Genomic DNA, 27485 nt, shown 5'->3' on the forward strand with positions numbered 1-27485 from the left:
ACTTTTAACTGTGAAACAAATCATATGAGGTCAAGGACAGGGATGAAAATTTACTCTGAAAAAGACTTTTTCCCCAAATGTTATCAAACTATACTATGATCAGCAAATAACATCTTCATACACGGGGCCTGCAAACCAGCATGGAGACGACAACAGGTCATCTACCTGGCTCTCAGTGGACTGTGCTACCACCAGCCGGGCTCTATCAACACCTCGGCCTGTGTAAGGTAAGGAACATCAGGGAGCCAAGAATGCACACCAACAATGCACAGATGTACTTTCTGTGACCCTGGAGCATGATCCAAAGTGATTTAAGAGTCATTAAACAAGCAAGGCAAGGTGGAAGCAGCATCTTTGTCTTTTTCCTGACTTCAATAGAAATGCTTCTAGAAATCCACAACTAAGTGTAATGTCTGACCTGTTTCTAATGGACAGCCTTTGTCAGTTTCTTGTCAATTTGCTAACAATTATCAAAATCAAAGGAATAATTTTTACACTCATTTTGTACTTGTTATCTTACTGCAGAATATAAAATGTCATCAGGGCTACCTGATCAATGGAATCATGCCTTCATTTTCCTCCTTATCTTTGTTGACCTGAGCTATAATTAAGCAAGTGGTATATTAAAAGCCTCCAATTGCTAATGGACTTTTTCCTATTTCTACTTGTCTTTCTAGCATTTTTACTTCAAAACTGGTGCTATGTCATCTGGAACATAATTTTGTGATAGCTATAGCTTTATGGAGGATATGACCCTTCTTTATCACAATGTATTTTCTCTACTTAATGAATTTCAAACTGGTAACTAGTCTCCTGCAAATGACACATCCCACTTTTACTAAGGAAATTCAATCAAACATTTGGCATCATAAACACATGGCACCTTTGCAGGGGGAAAGCAATGCCAGGTAAGCAAGCATACCACCCACTGGGTCCCAGAAGGAAACATCAGCAATGTGGCATCTGGTAGCTGGTCCCCAGTAAGACATGCTATCCAAGAGTGGAACCCTATGCTCTTGCCTACACTGTGACTCACTTGTAACTGGTAGAACAGAGCAAAATTGACTTCATAATCTAGGAGATAGGAAAAAGCCTCACACTCATTCCCATCGTGGTCCCTTGTCACTCTTCTAGGAGCCCAGATTTCCCAAGGGCTAAATTGATGAAGTGATGGGATGACATCATGACACCATATAAGGAGATGGACAGCTGATAAGCCACAGCTGCTCCATCCCTCACAACTGTGGTGCTCCCTGATGAGCCACAGCTGATCCATCCCTCACACCTGTGGTGCTCCCTGATGAGTCACAGCTGCTCCTTCCTCACAACTGTGGTCCTCCCCCTAAGGCCACCACAGGTTGCTGAAGGGCAGCAGCAAGTTGTCCTGTCAAGTCCTTATCCAACTGCAGACTTGTGAGCAAAACCCATGCTGTATATAGCAGACAACAAGCCCCAGAACAGCAAATTACTAGGCAATGAGGTCTTGCACGGTAGATCCAGTACTATTACAGAAAATGCCATGGTACCATTCACTAAGTAGCAATAACTAAAGTCCAAACTAGTTTTAAATGAATGCGAATCAAGTCCTACACAGAGAGAGCCAGTATTTGTTCTTACTTGTTTTAAATCATAGTGATTTAAATTTTTTTATCAGTGGGTCAACTCTTGGCCTGAAGAATTGACTTTATTATCATTCACCATACAATAACAAAAGATGAGCTAATTTTCTGTTAAGATACACTTTTGGGGGGATGGGAACATAGCATGCTCATCTAGCATGCATGAAGCCTTGGGTTCAATTCCCTGATATCACATACACAGAAGAAGCCAGAAGTGGTGCTGTAGATCAAGTGGCAGAGCTCTAGCCTTGAGCAAAATGTGTCCAGGGATGGTGCCCACGACCTGAGTTCAAGCCCCAGGACTGGCAAAAAAATTTTTTTAAATGAACTCCAGGAAATGAAACCAAGTGTCTTTTGCTGTTTTTGCTTGGTTTCCTTTTCACTCTATTATTCATATGTCTTTGGGAATACAAGGGGAGACACAGCAATGGAGGGAGAAAGGGTGAACCAATGCAGCAGGGTGTTCAGTGGATATTATGTTGAAAATGAACTAGACAATTTATGGGTAGGAATAAGGAGAGAAACTGGCAGAGAGCAAAGTGATGCTGTCCAAAAGGAAATGTTTTTTTTTTTTTTTGGTCAGGTCATGGGGCTCGGACTCTGGGCCTGGGTCCTGTCCTCTTCATCTCAAGGCTACCACCCTTCAGCCACAGCCCCACTTCCCATTTTCAAGTGATTAATTTGAGTTAAGAGTCTCATGGTCTTTAGTGCCTGGGCTGGCTTTGAACAGAGATCCTCAGATCTCAGCCTCCTGAGTAACTAGGATTACAGGCCTGAGCCACCATGCCAGACAGGAAAGGTATTCTTTTTTTTTTCTTATTTTACCAGTCCTGGGGCTTGAGCTCAGGGCCTGAGCACTGTCCTTGGACTTTCTCAAGGCTATAGCTCTACCACTTGAGCCACAGCACCACTTACAGCTTTTTCTAGGTATGTGGTACCAAGGAATTGAACCTGGGTCTTCATGCATGCTAGGCAAAACACCTGACCCAAGGAAATGTACTCTTTACCTGACTTATGTAACTGTAACTCCTCTGAACATCACCTTTAAATTTTAAAGATGAACTTTTTCTAGGCTCATTTTTCATTAAAATTGATTGTATTTCTAAAGATTAGGATAGCAATTACGTATTTTTATTATCTTTAAATAGTTGTTCAAATGAGTTTCTGTTCCACATATCAATTAGTAAAGGTGTATGTGTGTGTGCATGCATGTATGTCTGTGTGTTGGTACTGGGACTTGAACTCAGGACCTGAGCAGAACTCCTGAGCTTATTTTGTGGCTTTACCACTTAAACCACAGCACCACTTTGGCTTTTTCTGAGTACTTTATTGGAGATAAAGAGTTTCATGGACTTTTGCTCCGGGGCTGGCTTCAAACCAGATCACAGCCTCCTGAGTAGCTAGTATTATAAGAGTGAGTCATTAGCACTCAGCAATAACTATATAATTGTCAATATTAGGACTGGGAGTTTGGCCTAGGGGTTGAGTGCTTGCCTAGCATGCATAAAGCCCTTGGTTCAATTCCTGAGTATCACATACATCGAAAAAAGCTGGAAGTGGTGCTGTGGCTCAAGTGGTAGAGCTCTAGCCTTGAGAAAGCCCAAGGACAATGCTCAGGCCCTGAGTTCAAGCCCCAGAACTGGCAAAAAAAAATTAATCTGGGGCCGGGAGTTTGGCCTAGTGGTTAAAGTGCTTGCCTAGCATGCATGAAGACCCGGGTTCGATTCCTCGGTACCCCACATACATAGCAAAAAGCCAGAAGTGGTGCTGAGGCTCAAGTGGTAGAGCTCTAGCCTTGAGAAAGTCCAAGGACAGTGCTCAAGCCCTGAGCTCAAGCCCAGGACTGGCAAAAAAAAAAAAAAAATTAATCTGGTAATGTGACTTAGTGGCAGAGTGCTAGCCTAGCATTCATGAAGCCCTGGGTTTGATTCCTCAGTACTACAGAAATAGCTGCAAGTGGCATGTGACTCAGATGGAAGATTACCAGCCTTAAGCAAAAGAAGCTCAGGAACAGTACCTACGACTTGAGTTCAAGGCCCAGGACTGGCAAAAAATAAAAATAAAATAACTGGATCTAAGAAGGTATGTTGTTACCAAGACATGAGAAAGGTATCAATGTGTGAATTAATGCACCTTCTATCTGGCGAATATAATGTAACCCTTCTATTAATTACAATAAAAAAATATATGAAGAAAAAAATTTTTTTTAAAAAAGAAGGTATGTTGTGGGCCGGGAGTTTGGCCTAGTGGTAGAGTGCTTGCCTAGCATGCACGAAGGCCCTCGGTACCACATATATAGAAAAAGCTGGAAGTGGTGCTGTGGCTCAAGTGGTAGAGCTCTAGCCTTGAGAAAAGTCCAAGGACAGTGCTCAGGCCCTGAGTTCAAGCCCAGGACTGGCAAAAAAAAAAAAAAAGAAGAAGAAGGTATGTTGTTATATCCTACTTCATATCACATATAAACATTAACTCATAATGTAACGAAGTCCTAAATATAAAAAAAACAAAAACTGTGAAATTCATAGAAGAAAAAACAAAAACTGTGAAATTCATAGAAGAAAATTAGATAATAGTGACACTAAAAAGTACAAGCTAGTCAGAAAGTAAACTAGTCATAAAGCTTAAGACCTTGGGACTGTCACATGACACTAATAAGAAAGTACAAAGATTCACAGAATGAGAGAAATATTTACAAACTATATATTTGGTCTAGAATATTGTAATAATTCTTGCAGCTCAATATACAAAGATAATTCAGAAGAAGAAGAAGAGGAGGAGAAGGAGGAGGAGGAGGAAGGAGAAGAAGACACTAGACTTTAATAGATATGTATCCAAAGGAAATTTGCAAATGGACAATCAGCATGTGGGAAGATGTAATCAACATCAACAGCCTTGATGGATATGCAAATTAAAACCACAACATGATACTACTTTATGTCCCCTGGGATGGCTGCAGTCAGGACAAATAACTAATGTCAAGAAAGCATAGAAAAACACCACATTGCTGGTGAGAATGTGAATGGTGCAGCTGCTGCTTAAAATAGTCTGGTGGTTCTTCTAACAGTTAAAATATAAAAGAGAGCTGGGTGCGGTGTCTTATGCCTGTAATCCTAGCTACTCAGCAGGCTGAGATCTGGGGATCGCAGTTCAAAGTCAGCCCAGACACTAAGGTCTGTGAGACTCTTATTGCCCATTAACAATTAAAAAATGGGAAGTGGTGCTGTGGCTCAAGAGGTAGGGTGGTAGCCTTAAGCTGAAGAGCTCAGGCCCACAACTGACAAAAAATAAATAAATAAATAAATAAATACATAAAAAAGAAATGAAAACCTATATCCATGCAAAATCTTGTGCATAAATATTGGCCTAGTGGTAGAGTGCTTGCCTAGCATGCACGAAGACCCAGGTTCGATTCCTCGGTACCACATGCATAGAAAAAAGCTGGAAATGGTGCTGAGGCTCAAGTGGTAGAGCTCTAGCCTTGAGAAAGTCCAAGGACAGGGCTCACACCCTGAGCTCAAGCCCAGGACCGGCAAAAAAAAAAAAAGTTGAAAGCTATGTAAGGTGGAACACACCTGTAATCCCAGCACATAGGAGGCAAAGGCAGGAATATCTCAAATTCAAGGTCTGATCCTACCAAGGCCCGATCTCAAAAAACAAATAAAACAGTAGTATACTGGTGGCTCACACCTACTTAGGAAGCTGTGATCTGAGGATCATCTTCAAAGCCATCCCAGGCAGGAAAGCCCATGAGACTCTAATCTCACACACTGGCATCAATCTCACCTCAGGCTCAGCCTGGCTATCTGAAAGCATTCCTTAGAGATGTTTCCTTACCCAGTAACTAACTACCAACCTATGTAAATGTCACCACATTTGAAAAGAATAACTTACTTGTTACAATTCCAGCCAGTGCAAACACAAACTGGTTTTCATCAGAATCCAGCTCTTTAACATCGCCATCCAGTGACTTCACAAAACTCTCCATTGTCTGACCGGTGATCCTGAAGAACTTCAGAGCCGTGTCCTGCCCCAAAGTTTGACAATGTGTCAGACTTTTTCACAGATTCCAATGTAAGAGTGTTTAAGACGTTCAGGATACAAATAATCCTGTGTCTAAGGAGGAATGCAGTTCAAAGCCAACCTGGACAGGAAAATCTGCCACACTCTTCAATTAACCATTTAAAGAAAGCCAATGGAGCAGGGAGTGGTGGTAGCCTAGTAGTGGAGTGCTTGCCTAGCATACATGAAGACCCAGGTTCAATTCCTTGGTACTACACACATACAAAAAGCTGGAAATGGTGCTGTGGCTCAAGTGGAAGAGCTCTAGTCTTGAGAAAGCCCAAGGACAGTACTCAGACCAAGTTCAAGGCCCAGGACTGGCAAAAAAAAAAAAAAAGCCAGAAGTGGAGCTGTAGTTCAAGTGCAAGAACAACAGCCTTGAGTACTACACTAAGGAACATGCCTAAAATTTAAGCCCCAATATTGGCACATTAAAAAAAAAAAAAGATCAAGATATACAAGAGAGATTTAGGAGCCGAGCGTGGTGGCTCACACCTATAATCCTAGCTAGTCAGGAGGCTGAGATCTGAGGATCACAGTTCAAAACAGCCTGGGTATGAAAGACCAAAGACTGAAAGACCGAAAGACCATGAGACTTTCTCCAATTAATCACTACAAAATGGGAAATTGGCCTGTGGCTCTAGGGCAGTAGCCTTGAGCTGAAGAGCTCAGGGACAACATCCAGGCCCAGAGTTCAAAGCCCCATGACCCACCAAAAAAAAAAAAAAAGATAGAGAGATAGCATTTACAATCTCTTCCTCCATATTAAAAGTTTCTGTTGAAAGTGGTTCACTCCTGTTATCTGGCCATTAGAGAGGCTGAAAAGAATCACAGCCCAAGGGCAGCCAGGCAGCCTCCAGCACACAGGAAAATGCTCAGCTTGATGGCAAGAGTCTGTCACCATCGCTGTTATGGGAAGCCAGAGTAGACAGATCACAGTCCAGGCACACACACCCAGGAAGTGAGACCCTGTCTCAAAAATTACCTGCAGAAACTGGGCACTAGTAGCTCATGCCTATAATCATGGCTACTCAGGAGGCTGGCAGCTGAGGATTTCAGCTGAAGCCAGTCTGTGAGGGAAAGGCTTAAGACTCTTACCTCAATGAACATCCAAAAATCTGGAAGTAGAACTATGGCTCAATGTGGTTAAAGCACTAGCCTTGAGGAAAAAAGTTCAGGGACAGGGCCCAGGTCTTCAGTTTGCAATCCATAACCAACCAAAAAATAAAATAAATTACCCAAGAGATAAAAACATATAAAAGCACTTTAAACTTCATCAAGCTCTTTACATATAAAGTAATTATTGAAGAGATTAATATACCCAAATATCCATGAGTGCTAGGGAAAAAGGGGATAGTATTTCGTTCCTTTCATTTTACATATCCTCAGAGCACCAGGTGCTAGGTGAACACTGGAGGTATTTGATGACCACCCAATATATGATTTACAACCCAATGGGTAACATACTCTAGGTCTCTGAAGAGACAAAGTCTCCTCAAGCACACTGGACAGCATCCAGAGAGCCTCTGGTACTTACTCCAGCCAGAATGGCTTTGACGACTTCCTCGCTGCTGGAGACTCCCCACAGGAGGGTACAGGCAGCCGCTCCCAGTTCTGTACAATACTCAGCCTGTTGTAGGAGCTGCTGTTTGGCTTCAATCAGCTGTTGTCGAAGGGCCAGCTTCTCCTAAATGCATTAACAACAATAAAAAAAATAAAAAAAGAAATTAGAAAAACAGACACTAGCATTTAACCTCAAAATATCTGTTAAGCTTTCCTCTTTTACAAAGACATTCGCAGAATTACAGAAAACAGATGCATATGAAAGCTAGTTCTTAAAAAAACATCATAGCCCTTACATAAAAAGTAAACTCCAGGGCTGGGAGTTTGGCCTAGTGGTAGAGTGCTTGCCTAGCATGCACGAAGACCCGGGTCGATTCCTCAGTACCACATACATAGAAAAAAGCTGGAAGTGGTGCTGAGGCTCAAGTGGTAGAGTGCTAAGCCTTGAGAAAGTCCAAGGACAGTGCTCAGGCCCTAAGCCCAAGCCCAGGACTGGCAAAAAAAAAAAAAAAGTAAATTCCAATCTTAGAAAAGAGTATGTTGTGTGCTTGCTTCGGCAGCACATATACTAAAATTGGAACGATACAGAGAAGATTAGCATGGCCCTTACGCAAGGATGACACGCAAATTCGTGAAGCGTTCCATATTTTTTATAGTATCTCACTTTGTTATCTGATATATTGAATTTATTTGTATTTGGATATTTGAAATTTGATGGGGAAGGGGGGAAAACCAAGACGGTTGGGGGGTATTGGGGGGGAGGGAAAGGGGTACCAAGACATGTGAAAGGGAATCAATGTATGTGAATTAATGCACCTTCTATTTGGCAAATATCATGTAACCCTTTTACTAATTATAATAAAAAAAAGATGCATTGTATATGTACAAAAAAAAAAGAAAAGAGTATGTTGTAATACATTAGTGCTTTTGGATATCCCAAAGATCTGAAGTTGTCCATCTAGTGAAGACAGGAGGAACCTCAAATCTTAAGTGATGACACCCAGCACATCACCAACCCTGAATACCTGAGCAAAGCAGCATCCTAACCTGCAGTCCATATACAGAGCAGCGTTTCTAGCAAAGGAGCCTGCTACCTCCAGTGGCCAGTCTACCATCAGGACATTGCCAGAGCAGACACTGGATAACAGGGACAGACACTGGATAGGACATGAGGTACTGCAGGAGAAATTCTAGGTAGCTATAACTAAATGGCTTTAAAAGATATAAAATGGTGGGCTGGGAGTTTGGCCTAGTGGTTAAAGTGCTTGCCTAGCATGCATGAAGACCCGGGTTCCATTCCTTGGTACCACATACATAGAAAAAAGCCGGAAGTGGTGCTGAGGCTCAAGTGGTAGAGCTCTAGCCTTGAGAAAGTCCAAGGACAGTGCTCAGGCCCTGAGCTCAAGCCCAGGACTGGCAAAAAAAAAAAAAAAGATATAAAATGGTTTCTGTAGCTTGTTTCTTTTTAAAAGAAATTCTATCACAGCATTTCCTTTTATAATTCTTGCTTTACTCCCAATAAAACTGTCCACAGCTGAGTGTGCGGCTCACACCTATAATCCGAGCTACTCAGGAGACTGAGATCTGAGGATTGTGGTTTACACCAGCCCTAAAGGTATCTATCACCGCTCAAGAAGCACTGCACCCTCTACCTGATGAATGTAGCTGTAGCCCCAACAATAAAACCTTAAAAATAAAATAAAACCAAGTCAGTCCTAGCAGGAAAGTCCGTCAGACTCTTATCTCCAACTAACCACCAAAAGGGCAGAAATGGGCTATGGCTCAAGGGGTAGAGCACTAAGCAAAAAAATCTCAGAAGCAATGTTCAGGAGCTGAGTTCAAGCCGCAGAAACAGCAAAACTACAAAACACGTTTCTTGAAACTTTGTATCAATGTTTGCTACAACTTCCCTTTTATTATCATAAAAGTGACATCTCTTTCCTCTCAAATCAAAAATATACAAAAGCCAGGTGTGGTGGCTCAAGCCTGTAATCCTAGCTACTGAGGAGGCTGAGATCTGAGGATCACAGTTTTCCTGGTTTTGAGTACAAACCTTTTTTGTTTTTTTCCCATTTTCCCTTCCTATCCCCACCTACAAGTTACCTAGTTCACTTTTTTTTTCCTAGTTCACTTTTTACATATGTATTGAATACAATAAAAATCTAACACAAAAAGAGCAGAAAGACATGAAAACCAGCTACTCAAGAGGCTGAGATCAGAGAATCAAAGATTGGAACAAGCCTTGGGCAGACAAATTCATACGACTCCTATCTCCAAATAAACAGCAAAATGCCAGAAGTGAAGTCACAGCTCAAGTGACAGAGAACCAGCCATGAGTAAGAACAAAAAGCTCACTGGACACAGAGGCTTAGACCTATGATCGTAGCTACTCAGGAGGATGAGATCTGAGGATCACAGTTCAAAGCCAGACTGGGCACTAAAAAGTCCATGAGACTCTTATCTCCAATGAATCACCAGAAAACCAAAAGTGGCACTGTGGCTCAAAGGGTAGGGCAGTAGCCTTCCCTTTTATGCATACTCAAGTACTTACTGGCAATATCCTAATTTAAGATCACAGTCACTGGATTCTTTCCTGATTCCTCAACTCTAATTTAAGCTTCCAAACTCCTGCTTCATGGTCTGTACAGCCCTGAACAGGGATGACAAGGGTTCAGAAAAGACAGCTGTCAGAGAGGAGAGTCTTATTATAGTAATCTTGAGGGGCTTCCATCAGTATTAAACTAGCATGAGTACCCAGTAGGAAACCTGACTCAAGATAGAAAAATAGTGCAAACTAAAATATTCCTATATTTTTAACCAAGGTCAAAGTACCAGGGCAATTACATGCTATGGATTTGAAGCTACTTTACCAAGGTCATTTCATTCACTGACACTGGTATTTGTTGGAATAGCTTTTGAGCTTTTGTTATACTGGAGTTTGAACTCAGGGCACATACTTATGTAGCAGACACTTAACCATTTTCACTGCATCCCAGTCCTTTTGGCTTTCATTGTTTTTGAATAGGATTTCACATTTGGCTCACGACAAGCCTGGACCTAGAACTAGTTATTTGTGCTTCCTACACAGCTGAGACTACAGATGTCAACCACTATGCTTAGAGTTCTATTGGTTAGGATGGGGCTTTGTGAACATTTTGTCTAGGATGGCCTTGAACCAAAATCCTCCTGCTCTCAGACTCCTTAGTAGTTATAGTTAGGATTACAAGTTGTGTAAGTCACCATGCCTGGTTTGTTTTCCTTTGTAAATAGTACCCTTCTATGTAGCTCAGCCTGGATTCAAGCTCTATATGGAGCCCAGGCTGATCTCTGTCTCACAATCATCTGCCTCAGCCTCCAGAGGGCTGCGATTACACGCAGGCACCACCTTTACCCAGCCTGAAGAAAATCTGTCTTTTATTATAGCTACAATTCTGCAAAACATTCACTTTCCTATAGCTATGAATTTCTCCTCATAAAAGAAAGAAAGGGGCTGGGAATGTGGCTTAGTGGTAAAGTGCTTGCTTAGAATCCATGAAACCCTGGCTTCCATTCCTCAGCACCAGATAAAACAGGAAAAACCAGACGTGGCACTGTGGTGCCACTGTGGTAGAGCACTAACCTTGAAAATAAAGAGGTTCAGGGACAGTGTCCAGGCCCTGAGTTCAAGCCCAGAACTGGCAAAAAAAAAAAAAATCTACAAGTCCCAGGACAGTACAAATTGTGTGTGTGTGTGTGTGTGTGTGTGTGTGTGTGTGTGTGTGTGTGTGATTTTGATCAGTTACTTTAGGAGTGGAAAAGAAAGATGGAGAGGCTGGGAGTTTGGCCTAGTGGTAGAGTACCTGCCTAGCATGTACGAAGACCCTGGTTTTATTCCTTGGTACCACATACATAGAAAAAGCCTGAAGTGGCACTGTGGATCAAGTGGAGAGCTCTAGCCTTGAGAAAGCCCAAGGACACTGCTCAGGCCCTGAGTACAAGCCATGACTAGCCAAAAAAAGCGGGGGAGATTAATTTTTTAAAAATTTAGCCTTAAAGCCAGGCATGGTGGCTCACACCTATAATCCTAGCTATTCAGGAGGATGAGATCTGAGGATTGTAGTTCAAAGCCCAACAACCAATGTCGTCCTCCCCCCACCCTGGAAAAAAAATCAATCTTAACAAATATCTAAGAAAGAGGACATGACCAAATTGTTTGCATTTTCAGATTTATCAAAGTTCTTCCTACCTGTTGGTTATCTTTGTTCAGACCATGAAAGGTAGTCTGAAATCAGACTAAAATTCTGGTTTGTTATCATCTGGTAAAACTACAATTTCAACTTTATGTAAACTCAACCTAACTCATATTTAAGAATAAAACTCCCATGCCAGGCAGGGCGGCTCATACATGTAATCCTAGCTACTTGGGAGGCTGAGATATGAGGATCATGGTTCAAAGCCAGCCAGTGCACTAAAGTCCATGAGACTCTTACCTGCAATTAACACTAGAGAACAGGAAGTGGTGCCGTGGCTCCAGGGGTAGGGTGGTAGCCTTAAGCTCAGGGATAGCACCCAAGCCCAGAGTTCAAGCCCCATAATCCATTTAAAAAACAAACAAACAATAACAACAAAAAACACCTCCCTCCCTCCAGTGATAGTGAGACTGACTGGAATAACAATAACTAACAAATGTTTTTTAGAAACTCCCTCCAACTTTGCTATGCTTGCTCAATATTAAAATATGTATAGAGAGGCCAGTGATTCACATGCCTTTTGTAATCCTTGCTACTCAGGAAGCTGAAAGCTAGAGGATAATAGTTCAAAACCAGCCTAGGTAGAAAAGTCTATGAATTCCATCCAAAATTAACCAGAAAAGGCCAGGGTGGAGGTGCAGCCCAAATGGTAGAATGCCAGCCATGAGCAAATAAGCTGAGCAAGTGCAAGGCCTCAAAGTTCAAACCCCAGTGTGTACAACATCTACCTTTACTGCCACTGCAAACATGGAGAATTCCTTTTTATACGGAGGCAGAATGAAACACAAGTGACCAGGCACACAATGTGACTTTGGATAGGCAGATTTACCTAGTGTCTGATGACAGTGCTTGTTGACACAGCTGTGCTGGGAGCACATGCCCTTGCCAGTACACAGTACAGATCCAATACTTACTAGCTATTACTATTATTATTATTATTGCTATTACTGTTTTTTTCACTGAAAGATTACAACACATATAAGCTTAAAACTTTCAAGTGGCAGAACAGATCTAAGTTCATAAAAGAAATAATTTAGGGGCCAAGAGTTTGGCCTAGTGGTAGAATGCTTGCCTACCATGCATGAAGGCCTGGGTTCCATTCCTCAATACCATATACATAGAAAATGCCAGAAGTGGTGCTGTGGATCAAGTGGTAGAGCACTGGCCTTGAGGAAAGCTCAAGGACAGTGCTCAGGCCCTGAGTTCAATTCCCAGGACTGGCAAAAAAAAGGGAGGCTAGGTGCGTAACATGCTCACCTAGCATACACAAAGCCCTGGGTTTGAGTCCCCAGAACCACATACCCAGAAAAAGCTAGAAGTGGCACTGTGGCTCAAGTGGTAGAGTGCTAGCCTTGAGCAAAACAATGTCTAAGGACAGTGCTCAGGCCCTGAGTTCAAGCCCCACAAGTGGCAAAAAAAAAAAACAAACTAATTTAGCTAAAAATATAAAAATACTTTAAAAAAATACTACACTCTCCCAATATCAAAATAAAACATAAGTAGCTATTCTTAAATATTAGTAAACAATCCAAATTGATTATAAACTTCTGATTTAATATCTATATCACCAATTACTAATCATTATGTACACAATATTTCCCCAAGATTTTTAAGAACCTTTATGTTTTTATTTTTATTTCCTTGGTGCCAGTCCGGGGACTTGAACTTGGGGTCTGGGCACTGTCCCTGGGCTTTTTTGGTCAAGGCTATCACATGAGCCACAGCTCTACTTCCAGGTTTTTTTGGTGTTAACTAGACCTTCCTACACAGGCTGGCTTAGAACCAAGATCCTCAGATCTCAACCTCCTGAGTAGCTAGGGTTACAGGCATAAGCTACAGACACCAGGCTTGAGCTTTATGTTTTAGAATGAGTGCTATATATGAAAGTTAAAAGGCAGCAGGAACTGGGCACTGGAGACCCACATCTATGATAATAACTTGTCAGGAGGCCGAGATCCTGAGAATCATGATTCAAACTCAGCCAGGGCAAATAAACTCGAGAGTATCTCCACTAAACCAACAAGAAGCCAGAAGTAAAGGCATGCCTCACATGGTTGAATTCCAGCCATGAACAAAAATCCAGTTGAGACCCTGAATTCAAGTGTCAGCAGAAGTGCAAGAGGAATATAATTAAATACAAGGTACCAAGCTAATATTCTGTATGCTCAGTGGTTATAAAATCCAAAGATTCATCTATCTTCCAGCCTACTCAGAAAACAGACATATAAAATTACAATCTCTGGCAGACTGAGAACCTTGAAGCCTCGCTGCTCATTACAAGCAAAGAGAAGCAGGCTGACACAACTGTCAGGACAGTGATGAGCCTGTGGATCCTCTGCTGGACCCATCCCAGGAGCCCTACCTTCTTCTCCTTCCCGCTGTCAGCCTGCACAATTTCCAAGCGGGCTTTGAAGTGCTCGAAGTCCAACTTCAGCTGCTCTAATTCTTGTTCTTTCCTTTCAAGGTCTAAAAGAGACATAGAAAGATGTAAGACACACAAAATCATTTAATCCTTTGAAAGCATCTAAGCATCTATTTCTCTCATCTTCCCTTAGTTAAGCTGGTATTGAGAACATTCTCACTTCTGATTTCCAAAAGCCTTGCATAACTAACATTCCTTAAGTGTTCTGTTTAAAGTTATCAGTTTCCAACCCATAGCAGGAAGGATTTTGTTTTTGAGGGGGATTTGTCAGCATGGCTAGGGATGAAACCCAGGGCCCTTTGTCTACTAAGCATACATTCTACCACTGATACACACCCCCTAGCCTTGAAGAACTTTTGTTGTTTCATATTATGATTTAAGGCCTCATTTTACTGCCAGACATGTTCTTAAGGCTTCAGGAAAATGTGTTATTTAAAGGACTTATGGCAGAGCTGAGAGCCTGACTGTCTCATGGCACCGACTTACATCTGCTCCATGAGCAGCAGAAGGCAGCGTAGTGAGTAGTGCCAACATGAGCTGATTCACACATTGAGTCCCACCAACCGGCAGGCTGACTCAATGGGAACAACTGCAGTAGTAGTGGATGGAGGCGGGAGGCACCAGAGATCAGAACAAGAAAATTCGAGCAAGGGGTAGAACCGTGTAATACTTCCTCTTTACTGCATTCATCTGGTGGATGAGGCAAATGGCCAACACAATTCCTAAAAACACCCACACCAATATACCAACTAAAATATTCTGTGACAGAATTACTGATACTCAAAAAAAATCAAATACATAATTCAAATTTTCAAGTGCTTGATCTCAAGTCCTGAGAAATTTTTTCTTTTTTGTCAGTTGTGGGGTTTGAACTCTGGGCCTGGGCACTGTCCCTGAGCTCTTCAGCTCAAAGCTATCGTCCTAACCCTTAAGCCACAGTGCCACTTCCAGTTTTCTAGACTTTAGTGCCTGGACTGGCTTTGAACCACAATCCTCAGATCTCAGCCTCCTGAGCTGCTAGGATTGCAGGTGTGAGCCACAGTGCCCAGCTGAAATTACCTTTTTATTATGTCAGTATGTGCCAAAATTTGAGAGTGAGTGCTCAGAGTGGATGATGTCAGGACACTGACTGTAAACATTAGCATACATCACAGCCACGTGGAGGACGTTGGCCCCATACCCAAGGTTTTGTTCCAGTAGATCTGGGGGAGATCTGAGAAAATTGTTTTGTTTTGTTTTGTTTTTTTGGGGGGGGGCCTGGATGCTGTCCTTGAGCTTTTCTGCTCAAGGCTAACACTCTACCCCTGAGTCGCAACTCTGGCTTTTTGGTGGTTCAAAGAGATGAGTGTCTCCCAGATTTTCCTGCCTGCATGGAAAAGACCCCAGCCTCCTGAGGGGCTGGGATTACAGGCATGACCTGCAGCATGCATTGCTAGCAGCCTGCCAGGAGAGGCCACTGCTGCCTGTCTAGGAAGCATACTTGGAGAATTACTTCGGCACAAGAGCCTTATCCTTGTCATCATAAGCAAAATGTAATGAACACACAACACATAAGTAGTACCAATCAGGAAAGGAATTCAGACCCAGCAATGCAGTAAAACTTAGAGGATAGGAAAATTGCCTGTGACAGTAAAATAGTCTCTAGGAGGAAAAGCAACAAAAATCTAAGATCGCCTCATCTTGAGGAAAAGTTTACAGACACACACTCAGTGGAGAAGGGCCAGGGCTCTGTAATATGGGGCAAGGGGTCTGAAAAGCAAGAGGAAGCTGAGATACAGACATCATGGCATCCTACTGGCTCTGGAAGAAAAAACAAGGCACTTTGACCTTTATAAAGACCCTGTTCAAGAATAAAGACTAACTTCTGGGTGGAGACAGGAGAAAAAAACTGGGAAACAGCAAGGGATCTGGTGACATTATCCAAACTGACTTAAGTTACTGTATCTCCTCTGTATATCACCTTTATGATAATAAAAAATAAAAATTTTGGCTGGGAGTGTGGCCTAGAGGTAGAGTGCTTGTCTAGCATACACAAAGCCCTGGGTTCCATTCCTTGGTGCCACATACACAGAAAAGGCCGAAAGTGGTGCTGTGGTTCAAGTGGTAGAGCACTAGCCTTGAGAAAGCTCAAAGGCAGTGGCCTGGCAAAAATAAAAAATTTTTAAAAATAAAAATTTTAGAAAAGAATAAAAGCTAGAATCTACAGGTCCATATTCAGACCTGACAGATTATGAAATAGGTAGGCTCCTCTTAAAATGTGTTTCTTAGAAACTAAGGTGAAGTCACTGTGGACTCTTTCTTTTCCTTTAGTTTTCTTTTCTGCTATCTTACCATATAATGCACTACTATATAACTTTTACTGGAATTATATATATTATCATCATTTATGAAACATATCACAAAGAGAAACAAAACAGGAACTAAGATCAAACTTAAATAATTTAACATGATCATTTTTCTCTTTGAAATTGCCTTAAATTTTTATTATTAAATTACATGTTACATGTGATACTTAAATTATATGTTAAATATATATATGTGTTACTTCCTTGTGTATACAGTTGTGTAGGTCCAAGGTCAGGTCCAAGGTCATTGACCCCACAGTCGGTCCCCAACATTTACCTATTCAGAACGCTGAGATCTGAGGATTTTGAAAACCAGGCAGGAAAGTCTGTGAGACTTCTCTCTAAATAACCACCAAAAGGCAGGAATGAAGCTATACCCCAAACGGGAGAACACGAGCCTTAAATGAAAAAGCTAAGGGATGGGCCAGGAATTTAGCCTAGTGGTAGAGTGCTTGCCTAGCATGCACAAAGACCCTGGTTCGATTCCTCGGTACCACATACATAGAAAAAAACCAGAAATGGTGCTGTGGCTCAAGTGGTACAGCTCTAGCCTTGAGAAAGCCCAAGGACAGTGCCCAGGCCCTGAGTTCAAAGCCCAGGTTTGGCAAAAAAAAAAAAAAAGAAAGAAAGAAAAAGCTAAGGGACAGTGTCCAGAATCCACAGAGAGGAAAACCAAACACCACCGCTACCACCCTGCCCATCAGCCAGCACCTGTGGTTCACTCCGACATCCCGCTACTTAGGATGCTGAGATTAAAAGGATCCCGATTCAAAGCCAGCTAGAAACAACGTCTGGAAAATGAGAATTCCAAAAAGAAAAAAGTAAGGGTGGAGATGAGGCTTACTGTGACCTAGCAAGTGAAGAAACAAGCATGAATCACTCAATTCAAACCCTCACACTCAAGGACAAAGAAGTACAAATAAGACCTTTCCATTTAGCCAGGTATCAGTGGCTCACGCCTGTCATCCTAGCTACGCAGGAGGCTGAGATCTGAGGATCATGGTTCAAAGCCAGCCTGGGCACAAAAGACACAAAAGACCGTGAGACTCATCTCCAATTAACCACCAGAAAAGTGGAAGTGGGACTGTGGCTCAAGGGGTAGGGCGGAAACCTTGAGCTGAAGAGCTCAGGAACAACACCCAGGCCCAGAGTTCAAGTCACAGCCAAACAAAAATAAATAACAAAAAAAGCTTTCCCTTCAAAAATTCCAGATCACTGATGGTGGGGATGAAAATACCCATCCAGACCAGAAACTGCCTTTCTGCTGTGTGAGACTGCCCCCATGTGGCCCAACAGCAATTGCTGTTACCTCAGAACAACTGCTTTTTTTTTTTTTTTAAAGTAATCATGTTTGAAGAGTTGGGTTTTTTGTTTATGTTTTGCCAGTCCTGGGCCTTGAACCTGAGGCCCGAGCACTGTCCTTGGACTTCCTCAAGGCTAAAGCTGTACCACTGGAGCCACAGCACTATTTCCAGCTTTTTTTTCTGTATATGTGGTACCAAGGAATCAAACCTGGCTGGGTCTTTGTGCATGCTAGGCGAGCACTCTTGCCACTAGGCCAAACTCCTGGCCCCTGCACACAATTTTTTTAAACCCAAGGACATGGGCCAGGGGCCTGAGCTCAAGCGCCAAGACTAGCAAAAAAGAAAAAAAAAAGTGGGGGGACATAATATGGATAGAGAGTGAATGATAAATCATATAATCAAGGTATTATCTTACACATACTTGATATTAAAATAGGGAAGGAGCTACAACCTAACCTCGATTCCTTCATTTGTTCTTAGCATTCAAAATGAAGGCAAAAAACTACATAAAGTGAAAAAGAGATGGCAAGGCTTCACAGACCTGATACAAAAAAATCACCCAAACATCAGGTATTTCAATACCAACTGAAGATATCACTCATAATCCCCCCCCCCTTTTTTTGCCAGTCCTGGGGCTTGAACTTAGGGCCTGGGCAGCTTGGGCTTTCTTAAGGATAGAAGCTCTGTCACTTGAGCCACAGCAACACTTCCGGGATCAAACCCGGATACTCATCCATGCTAGGCAAGCACTCTACCACTAGGCCAAACTCCTGGCCCACGGATCCCCCTGTGATATTTTTGTTTTGCGTTATGGGTTGGTTGTCTGGTTGGTTTGGTTTGGGTTTCTTGGCAGTACCAGAGTTTAAACTTAAGGCTTCATGCTTGCTAGACAGGCCTTCTCCTACTTGTTATCATCATCTTTGGAGTAGAGCCTCCTGTTTTTCTGCGTTGGGTTGTGATTTCTGGAAGGGTAGGGCTGGCTGGCCTACATAGCAATCCTCCTGTTTATGCCTCCCCTGCAGCTGGGATGACAGGCAGGATGAGTTGTACATCTCCCCAACTTCTCACTCAGGCTGCCTCCTAAATAGCTGGGATCACAGACATGAGCCACAGTATCTGCTAACTTTTATCACGAAATTTAGAAAATAACTTAGAATATGCTACTGATGGATCTGGGAGTCATGTATCAGAATGCCTTCTATTAGGAATGTTTCCTAGGGTATGGTAACAAAGTGTCACAAATCTAGCAGCCTGGAGAAACTGAAGAGTATTCTCTCAAGGGTCTGGGGAAAAATTCCGGTGCAGGAGAACCATAATGACTCTGAACAGGATCAATTTTTGCTTGTCCCTTTCATCTTCCAGTAGCCTAACACTGTTTTGTTTGTGACTGCATCTTACTAGTCTCTGCCTCCCTCCACCTTCATATGGCCTCCCTGTGTTGTCTTCTTACCACCTCCACATAACATTCACAGGTCTTTTACTGTCTTCCCTCTGTGCCTGAGTACAAAGGTTGGGGCTTTTCCCCCCAAATACTGGGGTTTGAATTCAAAGATGCAGAGATGCATATTTTTATAGAAAGCACTCTTGAGGCATATTCAGCCCTTTTTTTTTTTTGTCAGTGGTGGGGCTTGAATGCCTGGGCATTGTCCCTGAACTCTTCGGCTCAATGCTATTGCCCTGCTCCTTGAGCCACAGTGACATTTCCTGTTTTCTAGTGGAGATAAGAGTCTCATGGACTTTAGTGCCTGAGCTGGCTCATCCAGTCCTTTTTGCTTTTGTTTTCATTTTTCATGTTGGATATCTCTCTCCCTCTTTCTCTCTCTCTCTGTCTCTCTCTGTCTCTCTCTCTCTCTCTCTCTCTCTCTCTCTCTCTCTCTCTCTCTCTCTCTCTCTCTCTCTCTCTCTCTCTCTCTCTCTCTTTTTATTTAACCTGGACCAGGATTCCTCTACTTAAATCTCCACGTAGCTGAGATGATAAGTATTAGCTACTCTACCTAGCTAAACTTTTCCTTTTCATAATGTTACATCATATTAGACTCAAGCCCACCAAAGCAATCACTTAATTTCATTGAGACTCTATTCCCAAGTCCAATTCTAAGAAAGTAGAGGCTAGTCGGGTGCAGTGGCTCACGCCTGTAATCATAGTTACTCTGGAGGCTGAGATCTGAGGATCAAGGTTCAAAGCCAGCTTGGGTACTAAAGTCCAAGAGACTCTTATCTCCAATTAATCACCAGAAAACTGGAAGTGGCACTGTGGATCAAGGGGTAGGGTGGTAGCCTTGAGCTGAAGAGCTCAGAGACAAGGTCCAGGCCCAGAGTTCAAGTCCCATAACCAAAAGAAAAAAAAAAAAAAGTAGGGGCCAGAGCTCAACATCTTTTGAGGGGACAGTGATATTCAACAGTGCTACTACTAAGTGTCATCTGAAATCTCTATGACAGGACCATCAGCCTTTTGTGGGACTTATAAAGCTATCCTACTCACATGGTTTTCCAAACACACAGCAATCTCAAGGATGATTCTCAGTCCTTCAAGGTCCCTAGAGAAGGAGCAGGGGAAGCTGGAGATTTCACAAACTTCAGAACACCATCAACCCAATTCTTATTCTAGCAAGTTGCCTATTCCAACAACAACAAAAAACAAAACCTGTTAAGCATCTCAGGGCTCATGGGAAAAATCCAAAAGGTCAACCAAATCTAATGGGCTTACATAGCATTGCCAGAGGTTCTAATCCATCACCAGAGTGGGGGGGTCCTGTGCTGCAGAGCCTGCATTTCCATCACAAAAAGCAAAGTCACTTTCTAAAGTCTATCATGTGCCACATGCTTCTCCCATGGCTCTCTTGGCTGAACCACTCCCACTGAGCATGCCTCTCCACCAGATCCGACTTCCAATCCTCCACTGGACCTCCTTTCATCTTTCTCTCCCAACCTAGAATTCAGAACTCCAAGGGAAACGTTCTGAAATGGGCTTTTCTGTCACATGGCACCAAACATCATCCTTATTTCCTACACTGCCATAGCTGTTTTCATCTTCCCTGATACTATGTTCCTTAAGGATTACACCCATCTAAAATATCTAAGTGGAATCCTTCAAGTGACCAGCATCAGACTTCTAAGCCCCAGGGTCACTTTGCAGATCCAGGGCCTACAGTCCAGTGGCTCCCTCTCTGTTTCAAGTCATCAACATCTATCCTCTCTTAAAAATATCAAGTGTATGGGCAGGGAGTTTGGCATAGTGGTAGAGTGCTTGCCTAGCATGCACGAGGACCCAGGTTCGATTCCTTGGTACCACATACTTAGAAAAGGCCAGAAGTGGTGCTGAGGCTCAAGTGGTAGAGCTCTAGCCTTGAGAAAGTCCAAGGACAGTGCTCAGGCCCTGAGCTTAAGCCCAGGACTGGCAAAAAAAAAAAAAAAATATCAGGCCAGGAGTTTGGCCTAGTGGTAGAGTGCTTGCCTAGCATGCACGAATACCCGGATTCGATTCCTCGGTACCACATACATAGAAAAAAGCTGGAAGTGGTGCTGAGGCTCAAGTGGTAGAGCTCTAGCCCTGAGAAAGTCCAAGGACAGTACTCAGGCCCTGAGCCCAAGCCCAAGACTGGCAAAAAAAAAAAAAAAAAAAAAAAAAAAAAAAAAAAGAATATCAAGTGTAGCAGGGCGGGCTCACATCTGTAATCCTAGCTACTCAGAAGACTGAGATCTGAGGACCAATGTTCAAAACCAGCCCAGGCACAAAAGGACCTGAGACTCTTATCTCCAGTTAACCTCTAGAAAACAGGAAGGGTGGTAGAAAAGGGCTAGGGTGGTAGCCTTGGGCTGAAAAGCCAGGGACAGCACCCAGGCCCAGGCCGAGTTCAAGCCTCAAGACCCACAAAAAAGAATCTCTTGGACTTTCCTTCCAGCCTGGCTTCAAGTTTCAGCCTCCTGAACAGCTAGGGTCACAGGTACGAGCAACCAGTCTTAGGTTTCTTTTAGTGCACAAATTACCTAGAGTACTTGACAAAACCCAGGTAAATGTTCACTGTTCAACAAAAGGCTTGAAAATGAATGCCACCGCACACAAAAAAAAAACTAAGCCTGACCTTGATAGACTCAAACTGGAGCCAGGGGATTTTGTTTCTCATGTATTAATACGCAGATGTGACACAAGATGGAGGTTCAAAGCGATGGCATACATTACCTGTCATTGTCTTCTTCATCTCAATGACCTCTCAGCTCCTCTGTCCTCACGCTCTTTTTCTTCTTCACATGCCCTGTATTGTGGACAGCCTCTATGTGACTCTTCACATCCACTCTCCACCCTCTGCTCTGTGCCCCAAAAGACTGACATCAACAACTACACCAACTGTCCTGTGGCTCTGGCTGGAAGCCAGAGGAGACATCCAGACAGTAGCCATGCCTCTGGGACTTCATCCTCTGGCTGGGGCTATGGGAACTATCAAGTATCTTCCCCATAGAAGCAGCTTTTCACTGAGATGGCAATATTTCCTCTCCAAGCATGTGCTGGTCCCCCTCCTTAAGTCACCTCTCTACTGTTTCAATATTGTTGCCAACACTGGAGAGTTAAGCAAAGTTCTCAGCTTTCTCATTTTGTTTGCTTGGCTCTCACTCTACCACTTGAACCAGCCTGGCTTTTTGCTGGCTATTATGGAAATGGAGTCTCAGGGACTTTTCTGTATAGACTGGTTCTCAGCCTTCTGAGTAATCAGGGTTATCAGTGTGAAACCCTGGCAACCTGCTTTCATTGCAGTTCACTACTTTTATTCCTCATCAACACAAGAACTCGCATTCTCACAGTCTCTGAAGCACCAGAAGCTTACTGTCAAATTAATCACCCTTTCTAGTTCATCTGTGGGCTACAGGAAATTCTTCTTAAAGCTAAATAGAGTCTACTTTCTCACTGATATTAAATTCCCAGTCAATTAATCTCAGAAACACTTTAGCAATCTTGTACTACACTGGTTTTCAAATCATACTGCTAAGAACCCAAGAGTGTCTTTAGGAATGATTGTTCTGTAAATGTTCAGTATTTCCAGTTTAATTTTTACAGTTATTTGTTTGGGAATAACTTCAAATTTATAACATATTGCATGAATAAAATTCAAAGAATGTCCACATATCCTTTTCCCCAGTCTTGTATAACACTTTACCAACATTTAAACCTCTCTCTCTCTCTCCCTCTCCCTCTCTCTCTCTCTCTCTCTCTCTCTCTCTCTCTCTCTCTCTCTCTCTCTCTCTCTCCTCTCTCTCTCTCCCCCCCCCCACTCCCTCTCTCCCTACCTCATCATTTGAAGACAAATTACATAAACCATGTCCTATTGCTCCTAAATACTTCAATACCAAGAACAAGGACAATGTGTTAGACACCCATACTCATATAATTACCAACTTCTAGAAAATAACACCTTTAACACACTCCCATCTAATCTGCTATCAGCATTTGAATTTTGTTTCCCATAGCACCTTCTATAGCAAGTTTTTTAAAAATCAAATGTTGCACTAGGTGTCATAGACCACGTATTGTGAAACATCTTCACAGCCTATGTTTGCTTTCATTTATTTATTGATTGATTGATTGACTGGTTATGGGACTTGAACTCTGGGCCTGGGCACTGTCCCTGAGCTCTTCAGCTCAAGGCTACTGCCTAACTCCTTGAACCACCACACCCCACTGCCACTTTCTGGTGGTTAACTGGAGGTAAGTGTCTCATGGACTTAGCCAGGTGTGATGGCTCATGCCTGTAATCCTAGCTCTCTGGGGGCTGAGATCTAAGGATCATGGTTTAAAGCAAGCTGGGCACAAAAGGACCTGAGCCTCTTATCTCCAATTAATCTCTAGAAAATAGGAAGTGGGGCTTGTCTCAAGGTAGGGTGGTAGCCTTGAACTGAAGAGCTCAGGGAAGCACCCAGGCCCAGTTCAAGCCCCACCAAAAAAAAAAAAAAAAAAAAAAAGTCTCATGGACTTTCCAACTTTTGTGCCCAGGGCTGGCTTTAAAATATGATTCTCAGATCTCAGCCTCCAGAGTAGCTAGGATTACTAGGATTACAGGCAAGAGCCACCCTGCACTACAGCCTATGTTTTCTGTGACAACATAGCTGGGTCTGGGAGTGTTGGATACACAGATAATCCCAACTACTGAAGAGTCAGGAAGCACTAGGCACCTGTGGCTCACACCTGAAATCCCAGCTACCCAGGATGCTGAGATCTGAGGATCAAGGTTCAAAGCCAGCCCGGGCAGGAAAGTCTGTGAGATTCTTCTCTCCAATTAATCACCAGAAACCACAAGTGGCAGTATGGCTCACTAGCCACACTGGTTTAGAGCACTAGCCTTGAGCTGAAGAGCTCAGGGACAGTGCCCAGTCCCACAACTGAGTGTGTGTGGAGGGGGGAAGCACAAGGCACTGAGTTCAAATCTCTGTCAAAGGAGATTATTTTCAAGTATGAAGATGAAACAAGATGTGTTGGGGATACTATTTGGAAAGAATGTGATATAGGGGGCATAACTGGTTGGAATATAGTATAAATATGTGGAGTGTATCAGTGAACACCTCCACACCCCACCCAATCCCTTAAAGATAATAGAAGCCAACTTAAATGCAAAATGAAGGGGCTGGGAAGATGGCTTAGTGGTAGAACGCTTTCCTGGCATACATGAATCCCTGGGTTCAATTCCTTAGTACTACATAAAAAAAATTAATTAAAAAAAAACAGGAGCAGGGAGTGGTGGCTCATTCCTATAATCCTAGCTACTTAGGAGGCTGAGATCCGAGGATCAAAATTCAAAGCCAGCCTGGCTCAAAAGGACTTGAGACTCTTAACCTCCAGAAAAAAAAAAACGAGAAGTGGGGCTTGGCTCAAGGTAGGGCAGTAGCTTTGAGCTAAAGAGCTCAGGGAAGCACCCAGGCCTAGGGGTAGGGTGCTAGTCTTGAGCTAAAGAGCTTAGGGACAAACCTGGTAGCCTTGAGCTGAAAAGCCCAGGGACAGTGCCCAGGCCTAGTTCAAGCCCCATGACCCACAAAACAAAACAAACAAAACAGAAAAAGCCAGAAGTGGTGCAGTGGCTCAAGGGGTAGAGTGCTAGCCTTGAGCAAAAAGAAGCTCAGGGACTGTACACAAGCCCCAGTTCAAGCCCCAGGACTGGCAAAAAGAAAGGAAGGGAGGGAGGGAGGGAGGGAGGGAGGGAGGGAGGGAGGGAGGGAGGGAGAGAGAGAGGGAGGGAGGGAGTTTCTAAGTAGAGAGGGGGAAGGGAAGGGGGAAAGGGAGGGAGGGACGAAAATAGGTTTATCCTATCTTAAAATACGATTTTAACACCCACTATTGGATGAATACAGGATGAGAGGAAACTATTTTCACTGAGCACTCAGTTGTGCACTGCTCTGCCAGGATTATCTGGAGTAAGCCTAGACACACTATGAGCACCAATCTTACAGGCAGAAAGCCCTAAAGCTGTGGGTTACAGACAATAATCAACAGAAATGGAATTCAAAATTAGACCATTCCTTTATTTGTTTATTGTGCTGGTACTGGGGGCTTGAACTCAGAACCTGTGAGTACTGTTCTTCAGCTTTTTTACTCATTGTTGCACTACAACTTGAGCTACTGCTTCCCTTTTTTTTTGGGGGGGGGGTGTTAACTGGAGGTAAGAGTCTTGCAGGCTTTCCTGCCTGCCTGAATTATAGGTGTGGGCTATTTGATCCTAGGCCAATCTTAATCTAACCTCTCAATGTCTTCCTCAAATTTATGAGGTGATGGTGCTTGAGCCAGAAAAGAGCTACCAGGCTATAAATCTGAGTGCTCTGTTATACCAGGAGGTCAGGTAATTTCCTAGATGGCAGCACTATTTATCCATGAGCCAGGCACTTGACTGAGCCAGCACTTTAGGGGATTATGTCATCTTAAACCTGCCACATCCTCAGAAGGAAACATTTTTGTCTCCATTTGCCAGTCCTGGGATTTGAAATTCAGGGCCTGGGCACTGCTCCACCACTTGAGTCACAGTACTACTTCCAGCTTCTTCTGTTTATATGGTGCTGAGGAATTGCACCCAGGACTTTATGCATGCTGGGCAAGCATTTTACCACTAGGCCACACTCCTGGCCCCACAGTCTCCATTTTATAAACAAGTTAACACATTGATGAGAGTTGGCAAGCAGGGAAGATCCCCCCCACATGTCTATTTGTCCTCTTAATAATGACACTGTTCTCACATCATCCCTAAGACTAATCATCTCTGCTTGCCTTCCTCCTATTTCAGCCAGATTCCAGTGGAGCCCAGGGCCTGGTTGAAGAACAGTCAGCCATGCTTCCCTCCATCTCCACCCCTCCCCCTCAAACCTATCCTGTACTCAGAAGCATGACATTGCCCTGAGAAAGCTTCCTGTCACTAGTTAGTGTCCTTCGCCTGTCAGAATTCCCAAATGCCTCTTATCCTCATTAAGACAAACCAAAACTGACTTTTGTACACTTGTCACACTTACTATCCCCACTTCTGCTTTACCCCCTTCCTTCCTCTACACAGCAAGTGGAACAATGTGCTAATGATCATTTCCATTTGTGACACGAAGTACCTAAATCTATTCTAAAATAGCCTTTGCCTTCTAAAACATGCTTTTCTCCTCAGTGCTCACCTGTGCCCTAATGATACTCAGGCAATCTTCATCGGATTCATTCCAAACCACTATTCACCGGCCTGCAAATTGTGTTACAGCCTAAGTGCTCTCACCGAAACCATTCAAATAGAACCTTATCTATATTCTAAACTTCTCCTCAAATTAGGTACACCGCTTCCTTCTACTCCCATCCTGTCTCATTTGTTCCCACCTTCATGTTGTCCCTGGTCATTGCTTAATACTAAAGGAGGTAAAATGGTGCCTAACATGCACAAAGACTCGGGTTCAATTAATTGGTACCACATACATAGAAAAAGCCAGAAGTGGTGCTGTGGCTCAAGTTGTAGATCTCTAGCTTTGAGAAAGCCCAAGGACAGTGCTCAGGCCCTGAGTTCAAGCCCAGGACTGGCAAAAAAAAAAAAAAAAAAGCTAAGAAAAAAAGAAATGTACTCATTACCTGACTAATAAACCTATAATGCCTCTATACATCACCTTTATAATCAAAATAATAATAAAAATGGGGCTGTGGCTCAAGGGGTAGGGTGGCAGCCTTGAGCTGAAGAGCTCAGGGACAGCGCCCAGGCCCAGAGTTCAAGCCCTATGACAGACCAAAAAATAATTAATTAATAATAATAATAATAATAATAATAATCTTAAAAGAGCACATCAACCTCTAGAAGCAAAAACAGGTGACACTACTTCAAAGCCAAGAACGTACTAGACTACTAGACTAACATGAGGAAAGAGGAATCAACATATGGCATGATCAGTGTATTTCTAAACCATGACCTGAGTGATTTGAACAGAATGACAAGTCATTGCAAAGGACTAAGACTGCCCTATGTAGACCTTACAAAATTTTAAAAGGGGGAAGACTATTTCCTTTCACATATTTCCCAAGAACTCAAGAGCAAAAATGATATATAAAAGTCTTTTTAGGAGCCTATCTTTTCATTTAGACGTTGGCCATAAGAGCAGAGACTTCATCTGAAGTTCACTGTGAGCGTTCCTGTGAGTCATCTTTGGTCCTTCCTTGCTGCAAACACCAGGTTTCTGGTAGCACAACACAAGCAGCACAGCTACAACTCAGAAAGAGAAGCATGCAGACAAGGGAATATGATCCCTTGGAACCCTCAGATACCAGAGAAATCAGTACACAGAAACAGGAATCCAGAAATCCCACAACTCACTACACAAAACAAGAACAAAACCATATTGGCAGAAGAGGAAGCCAGAAGATTACAACAACATCTAACAGGAGAACTAGTCTCCGGGAAGTCAGGGCTGACAATGATTCTAGCCTAAGGTTATGTACAATAATGAAAAAGCTTTTAAGC

The 27485-nt window shown here is 42.9% G+C and overlaps 1 protein-coding gene and 1 non-coding gene across 3 annotated transcripts in view; one reads left to right on the top strand and one right to left on the bottom strand.

Annotated features, from left to right (window-relative positions):
- The window catches only part of Hsf2bp (heat shock transcription factor 2 binding protein), a 54065-nt gene that overhangs the window by 20513 nt on the left and 6067 nt on the right, over positions 1-27485 (bottom strand). For both annotated transcript variants that reach the window (XM_090349875.1, XM_090349866.1), the window contains exons 4-6: positions 13830-13933; positions 7213-7362; positions 5508-5640 (exon numbers count right to left, since the gene is read on the bottom strand). In XM_090349875.1, coding sequence (XP_090206001.1) covers positions 5508-5640; positions 7213-7362; positions 13830-13933 — 387 coding nt within the window. The remainder of the gene's footprint in view (positions 1-5507; positions 5641-7212; positions 7363-13829; positions 13934-27485) is intronic.
- On the top strand, positions 7783-7889 carry LOC150069749 (U6 spliceosomal RNA). The gene has a single exon (XR_016538615.1). It is a non-coding gene; the product is annotated as a U6 spliceosomal RNA (small nuclear RNA).

The sequence above is a fragment of the Megascapheus bottae genome, chromosome 1 (genome assembly GCF_031878675.1).
Source record: "Megascapheus bottae isolate mThoBot1 chromosome 1, mThoBot2.hap1, whole genome shotgun sequence".
In the NCBI taxonomy this organism is placed as follows: Eukaryota; Metazoa; Chordata; class Mammalia; order Rodentia; family Geomyidae; genus Megascapheus; species Megascapheus bottae.